Here is an 11,193-nt window from a genome sequence, read left to right as displayed (position 1 = left end):
AACTGAAGTCTGGAACCAAGAGTCTGGATTTAAAGTCTCGACAGTTTGTAAAACTTAAAGCTTCACGGACACAGAGTTCTGAGCTGTGGACCCCGTCCTGTTTAAACTTTAACAAATGAGTTTTTACTGGATATTGATCCTCACTTGTTTTGGCTAAAGGAGCTCGTGGTGGCTGCAATTCAACTTCCTTCACTTTGTTTTTAGAGGAAAGAAATGAAATTTAGTTAAAGAGTCAATGTTAAAGTCCTAAAATATGGGATTTTGTATTTTGGTCTCATACAAACATGTTTATCTGGATTCATCTTGTTGGGGTCATGACCCCTGAGTTCAGAACCACTGAGCTCTTTAGTTTGGTTTAGTTTAAACATTAACTTTGAATTTATCTTAAAAAGAAACTCTTTGGTTTTACTCAAACCTCATGAACATATCTGATCTTTATCATGTGTGTTTATAAAGAGAGTGAAGAAGACGGAGACAGTTGAATTCAGCTGGTTGTAGCAGACGTGCTGATGTAGCTGCACACTCTGGGTGACTTCAGGTGCACGTTCAGCTGAGTAAGGAATTGATCACTATCGACAGTGATATTGATGACAAAGATATCGTGAGGAAACAATTAGGAGGGCAGTGTAATGATTAGACGGATCATTACAGCCATTTAACCTCGCTGGCGTCTGCTGATGAGATATAGACTGATCGCTGCAGCGTTTTCCAGGTTCAGAGTCGTCTGAGCTCAGACAGCTCCTGGTTGTTTTTAATGTGACGTGACGGTTCCTCCTGCTGGTTCTGTTCATCATGTCTGTTCTCAGGATGTTAAAAACCCTCCACAGGGTCACAAGGTCCAAAAGGAGCTCGTGGACGTATAATCAGGGTTTAAATGTCTGAAACGTTTCTTCTCCCCTGTTTTAACGCGACGTCGTTGGCGAGTCAAAGCTCAGATTCGTATCAGGTTGAGCGTCAGCGACTGAAGACAAATGTGATTACAGACGTTGACGCAGCGTTAAAACAGAAAACGCTTCCTCTTCCGGTCTCGGCCTCCATGTTGGACGAGCAGCTGCCGTCCTGCTGCACCGGGTCACTCACTTCCTCCTTCATGCCCCTCCCTCCTCCTCTATCTCCACAGTCACATGACCCAGGCAGTGTTATCAGTGACACACACACACACACACACACACACACACACACACACACACACACACACACCGCCGCAGCGAGGACGGAGGTGGAGATGAAGGGAGGAGACCGGATGTGGGCAGAGGAGGCAGACGAGGAGGAAGAGGAGGTGTGGGAGCATCACATGGGTGACGTCACATCACGACCTCCTTCCAAGCATCCCCCTCCCTTCTTCCCACACACACACACACACACACACACACACACACACACACACACGCAGCATCTCACTGGCGTCTAAGAAACGTGCAAGAATGTTGAAGGTCCGTCGCTGGATGCGACCTCCTGTGACGCAGCGAGGTGACGTCTTTATTAGCAACAGGCAAAGAGGCCATTTATGTGTGCACGTGCACGTGCACGTGCACGTGCATGTGTTTGCATGTATTCGTCTAGATTCCACGATGTCGGGTGTTTTCAGGTAAACGTGGAAACGAGGCAGCTCACTGGTGCGAGCGAGGCAGAAACGGGTTCATGTTTTGGCGTGGGGGGTGTTGGCGTGACTGCGGCCGTCCATGTGATGAAACGCCCCCCCGCCTCCCCCTTATTTTATCCCCACACCCCTTTTCCCACCTCCACACACATAAACACACCCCCTCTCCCAAATAACATCATCATCAGCGCCCGTCACCTCCTGCGAAATGTCTTCGCTGCTGTGTTCGCCAGCCGGTGGTTCCTGCTGCAGAGAGGAGGGCAGGCGGCCATGTTTGGCCCTTAACACGCCACATCTGACAAATGGCTCCGACTCTCACACACACACACACAGACACACACACACACACACACACACACACACACACACACACACACACACACACACACACACACACACACACACACACACACACATAATATTCGAGTGTGTGAGCAGGAGTTCATTTGCTCCTTTTGGCCGTTTGTTCCTTCCGTTTCGTCACCGACTGGAGACGCCTGGAACATCGGCACTCGTCTCTGACCGCGCCGCCATCACCATCATTGGTACCAAACAGCAGCTGTCCCCCCCCCACCACACACACACACACACACACACACACACACACACACACACACACTGCACCACTGTTCAGCCCCAGCTGCAGACGCACAGCTGTGGTATAGCAGGGGCGCTCTGACATCACCGACCTCTCCTGGCCAATCATCTGCTTCGATTATTTTAAGCAACACTGTCCAGCCACAGGACGACATGTCGTCACCGGCGACAGTTATTGAGAAGAGACGCTTTAAAAATCTAGTTTTACAGTGTAGAGAGAAAAGTCTCTGGCCTCAGTGACTCAGAAACTAAAGACTAGAAACTCACTTCTACTGGTGGAGCGACTCAAATACTAAGAGTAGATCAAACTGTTTGTGTTTCGTGAGGACAAACGTTCGACTCCTCTGTCAAAGGAAACTGTCGGAGAGTAAAAGCTCAGATATCATGTCGACGCCAGAATCCCCTTAATACTGTCTGCTGCCCCGAGAGGCCGATTCATCATCACACGATGGTCGATGGCCTCGGAGATCGTCAGCAACACGACACAAAGACGATGCAAATAGTCAGAACCTACTGATTTTAAATTAAATGACGCTGGAGCAGAGTCTGGACGTTTTGCTCAAATCTGAATCCGACATGTGGATTTGAACCCTGAACATGTGAGAGTTGCTTCCTGCAGCTGGAGCAGGTTGAGAATCAGACTGTATCTGAGTGTCTCTGCATCGAGCCGGTTTGTGAGCAGCTGCAGATCCTCGTCCCTCTCAGCGGCATTACCATAAATTGTGGTGGGAAAGGAATCGCTCATCAATCAGAAGTGTTGGGAAAGTGACCACGCCAAAGACCCGGGGCCCGCTGTTTGAGCAGCAGGCCCTCAGGGGTCAGCTGGGGTGCTGTGTGTGTGTGTGTGTGTGTGTGTGTGTGTGTGTGTGTGTGTGTGTTGTCATTAATCACTCCAGGTTTGAACAGAGTGAGAAGCGTCACAGCCTTTATCCTCCCTCCTCTTCATCCTCCTCCTTCACGGCCGGTGGCCTTCGCACCCCATCTGACCACCGCACAGAGGCCAAGGTCGACCTGACCCCCCAGTACCGCCACCTCATCTCCCATCAGCCCCCCATCCCCTCAGGAGTCACCCTTCACCCTCTCTCCTCGCCCACATTCCCCCGCCGCGTCCCCTTTGTTCACCTGTTGTCCTGGAGACCCGGCTGCCACTGAGACCACCCCTCCACTGTGCACGATAGCTGTGTGTGTGTGTGTGTGTGTGTGTGTGTGTGTGTGTGTGTGTGTGTGTGTGTGTGTGTGTGTGTGTGTGTGTGGCAGAGGTCAGAACAGACGCTAAAATAACAGATAATCCCACAGAACACTGGTCAGGCCGTGACACCATGGAGGCCACTCAGTGACGACAAACACACACTCACAACATTACACACTGACACACAACACACACACACACACAGGTTTTTAACACGTGCGACTAGAAGTGACCACCATTTAAACAGCAGCCATATGGGGCGACCTTGGGAAACAACACACGAGTACAGGACGCCAGAAAATAATTCTAATGACAATGATGCAGCACTTCTGGTCGTCTTGAGTTCACGTTCCTGCGTCCAAGAGCACACGCGGGGTTAGCATCGCTACTTCGGCTAGCATCGCTAATTCCGGTAGCGGACATTTAGGCTAAACGCTTGGTGTCAATGACGCTGTTTCGAGTTGGATTTGATTGTCGGGACACTTGATGACATCACAGGAGCAGAATCGAGGCATGTTATATTTTTGTGATGTATTTTCACGTCTGAAGAATCTGTCACCAGTTACTCCAGTTGTGTTGGATTTCAAAGTTTACCCGAAACTGCTTTGTGGACTCAAACACTTCACCCCCTCCATCATAGTGCTGAGGAGACAATGAGTGAATGAGGTGAAGGTGTGAATATGTAGTGAGGAGGCTGAAGAGAGGACAAAGAGTCAGGTTAGAAAACCACTGACAGGACACATGTTTGATGAATTATGGGTCTTTATGGACAGACCGACCCAAAGTGAATCGTAAACATCAAACTGGATAAAAGGTTTTCTGCACAGACTCGTTCACGACAGCATCAGATCCTCCTCCTTCTTCAGGTGAGAGGTGGAGCAGCCGGCTGCAGCAGACAGAGACAGGAAGTGACGTGTTAACTCTGCTGCAGAGGTCATGTGATTCTCTTTACAACACACCTGCACCTCCTCCAGAGAAGATACGGAGGAGCTGCGGAGTTCAGTGCATGTGTGAGAGCAGCCGGTCGCTGCTGTAGCTCAGGCTCGTCCTCTCCGTCCTCTCCGTCCTGCCGGGGGACGGACAGCTGCAGGAATGTGGAGGCGAGAGCTGGGCCCGTCCCAACCGTCCCAAATGACTGCACACACAAAAAAGGATTTAACTCTTTGTCACAATTGTCCCCTCACACTTTGGCCTGCAAGAGAAAACAGCATAAGACTCCCTCAAACCAAGCCCCCCACCAAGCCTGACCCACCCCCTCATTGTACCCCCCCTCCTCCGCAGCCCCTACCTTTCTCCTGACCCCGGCCGCCTGCATAAAAGACCCATCAGAAGTATCGCTGGCTGCATTTACAAGTGAAAGAGGCCCAATAATGGAGCGGTTAGGGAGAAGAATGAGGAGACAGAGGGGCACTCACAGATGTGGAGCTGGGTGGGGAGGAGGGGAGGAAGGAGCAGCGTCCCATTGTTGCCCCCTGAGGAAGAAGGGAGGGAAGGAGCAAGGAGGTAAAATATAGGAAAGTAGGTGAAAGTGGCTTCTTCAACCTGATTTGTGACAGAGGAGGAGGCCGGGGGAAGGAGAGAGGGGGAGGAGAGGAAGAGGAGAGGAAGAGGGATGAAGGAGGGAAGGAAGTAAGAGGAAGGAGAGAAACAAGATGAAGAAGAGGAAGAGGAGGAAGAGGAGGAAGAAGAGGAAGAATAGGGAAAAGTAAAGTGGAAGAAGTAAACGAAGGGACCAGAGCTGACAGCTGGACCTTTCTGCAGGGAGCGTGTGAAAATAGGCTCAGAGGTCAGACGAGCTGTGTGTGTCTGTGTGTGTGTGTGTGTGTGTGTGTGTGTGTGTGTGTGTGTGTGTGTGTGTGTGCGTGTGTGTTGTCCAGAAGGACGAAGATTGTGATACAGCAGCTGGGGTGAAGAGGCCTCTAAGCTGACCTTCGAACCCCTCCTCTTCCTCACACCGCCTGAATGCATGGCGGTGGAGTAATGAAGTCATCACGGTGGGATCGTGGTGAGATGTGGCGTGTGTGTAAATATAAATACATGTATGTGTGTGTAGGAGGACGTGGGGCGCCACTAACCAACAAAGGGTTTGTTAGCGGGACAGGAAGTCGTCACAGGGGGACGTTTGCTCCAATCAGAACATCCACTTCAGTCAAAAGCTGTTTTCAGACATGAACTCTGGAGTTTTATCTGGACGGAGTTTCCAGGTGGAATCCTGTGTCTGTGTTAACTCTTCATTTCTTTTATTAGCAAACCAACATCCTGGTACTTTTACACCTAAATGTGTCTGTTTGCAACACTTTCAACTCATCCTGCGTCCAATCAGAAAGCTTCCTCCACATGAATGTCATTGATAAAGATGAGAACTGTTTTTCTATCATGAATTAAGTCAAGAATAAAGTCAAATGAAATCAGAGGAATGTATTCTTTTATATTGTGAATAAAGTCGAGATTTTCTATTTCCTAGAGGCCGTCATGTGCTCACGTGAGTGTTTGATCTGTTCTAAGAGGCTGGACTTGAATCCAGAACAAAGGTTTTATCTGCATTTCCACTTTATTCTCAAAATGCTGAATCTTCCTTGTCTAATATTTTATTGTTCTATGTAGAATATGTTTCCCAACTGAGTGAAATCCTCTCCTCTGCTGCGGGAACATGAGAAACCTCCTCACAGCCAATGTTCCTACGAGAGTAAAGATTGACAGAGTCTCTCTCACACACACAGAATACTGAAGACCTCTGACACCTGTTCATATCCGATGGAGAAACCATTAATTTCCTGTTGGTGCAGATAGCGGAGCTACGTCTCTGTCAGAGAGCGATCACATCTCCTCTGCTTCCTGTTCGCAGCCGCAGGAGGCGGCAAACTCAGGAACATGGATTCAAACACATACTACAAAACAACATGAGACACCTTTTAAACGCTGGATACAGACGACGGGATCAGTTTTACAGTATTAGTTAAGTACTGGTTGTATTAGTACTGGTTGTATAAGTACTGGTTGTATAAGTACTGGTTCACACCACATGCAACACTTCCTTCCACGTAATCGCTGCACCGAGATTATTTGTATTTTTCATTTCATTTGGAAAGTTAATGATCAAAAAAGTTAAACACTGGAACACAAACAAGTTGCTGTTGCTTCACAAAACTGATTTGTCATTTATTGTTATAGGTTAAAGATTTGAATTTCCACCGATAACAGAACTGAAGTCAGCCAATAAATGAATAAATTAATAAATATGGAGTTTACAATCAGCCTTGTTAATTACATGTCTTTTTTTAAATTGCACAACTTGCTGCTGCAGTCATTCTTACAGTCACAATTTAATGCAGTCAATAGAATTTACAACTGTTAATTAGTTGTAATAACAAAGTAAACTTCATGACTAAGTGTTCGTCCCGGCTCAAGATGCCTCCAGGTTATAAAGTGCAGTTTCAGTGTTGTCACCGCTTACAACACATTTACATTACAAATATCAAAACTGTTAAACTCATTTAAATGTGAGTCAATGAAATAAAAACCACTGAGCTGAAGTCTGCAGCTCGTCTTCCTCGCTTGGTAAAATTAAATCTCTACTGCCTCCTGGTGGTTAAAGTGCACACGTGCACCCAGACTGGAGCCTGAAGTAAAATCCACCAGCTTCTTCATGACGTTTGTAGAAATAGTTTTCTCTTAAAGCATCACCTCAGTTTGACTTGACTTATTTGTTTTATCGTTTTAAGGTTTAACGCTTTGAGAGAGTTTATGGGTTCACTTCCGAACTCTTGAATATTAAACAACAAACTTAAGTCTTTCACTGGTGCACGAAGGAGTTCTTGCTAAATAAATATTTCAAACTTTAAAAAGTCTTTATGGACATTTTTTTTTAACTCTTTTTCTAAAAACTATGAAGACAAAGCAGAAACTGCATCGGAGATCAAATAGACCGAGCCCCTTTCTTTTGCTGTTGGATGCCAACACATGAGCAAGGCACCAAAACCTCCGGCAGCTGAAACCTGTGTCTCCTGTGACCACTTGGGATCTGATCCAACTCCCTCCTCTATATGTTAATTATCACTTGGGTCATTTCTGTTCCAACTGATGTGGTTTTTACTCTACAGATGTGTCCCATGTGCTTGTGAGCGGCTGCTGCTCCACTCTGGAATATTTTACTCATTTGAAGTGTTGATATTGTGTCGGTGGCCACAAATAAATCAATGTATGTGAAATAGTGGGAAGCAGAAACAAAAGAGGAGTCATTGTGATTCTAGCAGCGACGTCAGCTGCCACGTGTCCCCGAGTGTCCTGAGGGATCTGATCTCACATGGAGTCATGTGATCAGATCACTCAGGACGGACGTGAAGACCAGGTCTCACTGGGGTCAGAGTGTGAACGGAGGACGTGTTGGGGAGAAGATTATTCATTTTTCAGTCTAGCTTTAAAAAATCTGACACCAGGAAACCAACTTCCTAACCGAGAGGCGGAGTTGGGTTTGAGGTAGAGACTGAGACGTGTCCCGGGTTCAGACGCTGAACAAAGCTCAGGGAACAAACTCTCCTGTGTTCAGAGACGGACGGAAATCGACTGATGAAGCAACAACGTCTTGAGGGTTGTGAGTTTGATTCCCTTTGATTAGCACGGGAGGCATCCTTGACTGTGAATCTCCGCTGCTCTGACCTCTGACCTCCACGTGGCAGAAACTCGCTCAGGCAGACGTAAAGTTCAGTTTTTCACCTCAGAAGGAGTTTCTCTATCAGTCATTAGAAAAGAAAGTCACCACCCGGCTCACAGGAACATGTTGATTTTGGCGGAGACGGCCTTACAGCCGGTGGTGGAGAAGTATTGTCCTGGAGCGGGAGTGTAAATCATGTCGCCCCCCACTGCCTCCACCACGTCACTGCGGCCACACCGGCCCTGCTGGCAGAGCTGCGAGCGGACGCAGCGCTCGATGTGGCGGCGGCTCAGCGGCAGGAAGGGAACGAAGCGGGTGATGAGCTTCTGCTGGATGATGCTGGAGTTGAAGAAGCCGCCTGGAGGAAGAAACTCAGACTTAATGTCACAGCATCATTCCAGCAAGTGGCTGTTTCGTCACTGAGCAGAGTTACACAGAATATGATGGTCTATTGGCAAATTAATATGAATGTTAATGTTCTGTTCTATTGACTGGGAGGTTTTTTCCCGCAGATTCTTAGGAAATTCCATCAGTTCATCTTTGAGTCCAAGTGACAAACTGGTAAAACTGTGAAGAAATTCCTTAACGGCAGACTTGAGATACACAAACCTGCTTGGTGAGGTCACTGTGACCTTTGACCTTTGATCACTCAAATCTAATCAGTTCATCTGTGAGTCTAAATGAACGTTGGTGTTTGTTTTCTGTTCTAAACCCGCCTGTTTGGAATGGGCCTACTGGCTCTGTGGTAATGGTTACAGCTTTCTTAATGAAACTCTTAAAGTGATCTGCAGTAATTGAGCCTCAGTGAGTGAAGATCTGCAGCTGCACAAACATCTGTTCACCTGTTTATTAATATGCAAAGTATAACTATGTACATCAAGACACAGATTTCTTAAAAGTTGTGTGAAAGGATCGAGACGTGTGCGACTCACTTGAGGTGTTGTTGTAGACCGACTGTGCGATGGCGTCCTGCAGGTCGGACAACCTGATCTCCTCTCGGTCCCGTCCAGCCTGACGGTTCTCCACACTCAGCTTGTTTATCACCTCCTCTCCTGTGGTGCTGCAGGGAAAACACACAGATTATTATATTGAACACATATATATACGATCTATTTTCTCATAGTGAAGACTCCAGTTATAAATGTACAGACTGTGTGTGTGTGTGTGTGTGTGTGTGTGTGTGTGTGTGTGTGTGTGTACTGGCTATGTACCTGATGAAGATGTAGATGGCCTTGCGGTAATTGGTGCGAAACACAATGTGAGAAGGACCCAGGAAGGGCTCCAGGACGTCGATGAGGCCTGAAGGCATCTTCTCCATCTCGTCAAAAAGGAAGATGGAGCGCGCGCACTCCGTCAGGTTCCCCTGCACCCAGAGCTTCAACGCCTCCTGCAAACCAGAGGAGGGAGATGTCGTTCTGACCACATCTCCAAACGATGCAAATAACTGGACAATCTCTCCGTCCAGCGCACTGTACTTTCTCCATGTTAGCATATCTTTGGCATATGAGTGAATCCTCATTTTTAACAGATCTCAACACGTGTCCTGCCTCTTATTGTAGGAAGCTTTCACACCTCGTCTGGCTCAGACCTTCAGACTCATCCCTCACTTACCCTGTACTCATTGACCCGCTGCGGCATCGGGAAGTGCAGCGTTGGGACAAACTGGTGGACAAATGGGCTGCTCATAGCTGAGCCATACAGATGATTTCCCAGCATGGAGCTGACCAGTGTCTTCCCTGTCCCAGAGGAGCCGTGGAAGGACAGCACCAGGGGGCGATCGGGGCTTTTATTCTGGAGGAACCCGTCCACCGCCTCTGACACGATGTCCTGGGCCAGGTGTTGTCCGTAGACATTCTTGTAGAGGTCCCACTCTAAGTCTGGCCGTAGGGACATAAAAGACACGTGTGATGTTAATGTTAACACATAATCCTCAACAGCTGAGTGGTGACAACATAATGTTAAAATATTTCAACGAGCAAAGAACAAACACAAACTAAAAGTCCCAGAAACAATGAAGAACTACTCAGATTTCACTCATTTTCTGGGTCAACATGCGACTATAAAGAATTAAATGAATGCAGAAATAAATAATCACATACCTAAATAAATGATAAAAAACAAAGTTTGCGATGGAGAAAGGCTATTTCTCTATTTCTAGATGAACTTATTCATTTCTTCACTTCCTGCAAAGCTCCAAAGTAATTGACCTGATCACACACAGCTGTAAACAAACTGGGAGTTAAACACACCCAGCTAATTAACATACAGACACAGAAATACAAAAAGTAAATAACTAAATGTAGAAACACAGAAATTAACAAACGAATAAATGTAAATATAAAATTTATAAATATAGAATTAAAGAGATAAATAAATGACTGTATGAATATGTAACTGTAGAACTACAAAACGTTATCATTGCTAACTGTATTTACTTCTACACTTATTAATTACTTCATATTTGGGTACCTTGTTTGGTAAGTTTGTTTTAGTTGTTGTTTTAAATATTAGTGACAGCACAGGGGCCAATCAGATTTCAGCTAGGACTAGTGGCCCCGCCCCCGCAGCTAGCATAGCATGTTAGCTGTTGAGTAAGAATCTGTCTCTTTCTGGACACGGTGACCAACATGTCGGTGAGTGAACTCTTCCTGCACACGAACCAAACTAAATCAGCCACGTTTGAGTTTCCGTTACACTGAACAAACGCACTTTAATCCTGTGTGTGCAGCTAGCAGGCTAACAGGAAGTCGTTCGGGCTAGCTAGCAGGCTATCCGGAAGTCGTTCGGGTACCTCTGATGCGCGGTCGGAAGTCGCAGTCGCAGCTCTCTGAAATGGCGCAGTAGAGTTTCTGGAAAACTCCGCACACCGGGTTGCAGAGGAATACAACCAGCGCACAGCGGACGACCAACATGTTGGACTTCTCCCGGCGACCACCGCTGTGTTTGTAGTTCCTTCCACTTCCCGGTAGGCGTGGACAAACATGTAACAGCGTGACGAGGAGGACTACATTTCCCGTGAGGCACCTGGAGTGTGGTGTACCGGTTAGGACACGTTGGAGGATCACAGGTCAGAGTGACGCAGGTTCCGGAAGTTGTCGGTTGATTGGTTACTTTCACAAAGCGCGTGTGTCTGAAGTGCGGTGATAAAGTAATAAA

General features: G+C 47.1%; 1 protein-coding gene across 1 annotated transcript; it reads right to left on the bottom strand.

Moving 5' to 3' along the window:
* Positions 1-6,514: 6,514 nt before the first annotated feature.
* On the bottom strand, positions 6,515-11,079 carry tor2a (torsin family 2, member A). The gene is made up of 5 exons (XM_035165350.2): positions 10,829-11,079; positions 9,649-9,914; positions 9,249-9,424; positions 8,970-9,097; positions 6,515-8,395 (listed from the first exon to the last, which is right to left on the bottom strand). The coding sequence occupies exons 1-5, from the start codon at positions 10,947-10,949 to the stop codon at positions 8,151-8,153; spliced, it is 936 nt and encodes a 311-aa protein (XP_035021241.2). The 5' UTR covers positions 10,950-11,079; the 3' UTR covers positions 6,515-8,150.
* Between the last annotated feature and the right edge of the window lie 114 nt (positions 11,080-11,193).

Source organism: Hippoglossus stenolepis, chromosome 9 (genome assembly GCF_022539355.2).
Source record: "Hippoglossus stenolepis isolate QCI-W04-F060 chromosome 9, HSTE1.2, whole genome shotgun sequence".
NCBI classification, from domain to species: domain Eukaryota; kingdom Metazoa; phylum Chordata; class Actinopteri; order Pleuronectiformes; family Pleuronectidae; genus Hippoglossus; species Hippoglossus stenolepis.
The sequence above is the reverse complement of the archived record's forward strand: the minus strand, read 5'-3'. Positions and strand labels throughout refer to the sequence as shown.

What these genes read in the sequence shown, in the direction of transcription:
- tor2a (XM_035165350.2), bottom strand. Translation starts at nt 10,949, where the DNA reads ATGTTGGTCGTCCGCTGTGCGCTGGTTGTATTCCTCTGCAACCCGGTG. An exon ending in GCCATCTACATCTTCATCAG is followed by an intron (nt 9,098 to 9,248) that starts GTACATAGCCAG and finishes TTTTCCCTGCAG; the next exon opens with CACCACAGGAGAGGAGGTGA. An exon ending in GGTCTACAACAACACCTCAA is followed by an intron (nt 8,396 to 8,969) that starts GTGAGTCGCACA and finishes TTCTTCCTCCAG; the next exon opens with GCGGCTTCTTCAACTCCAGC.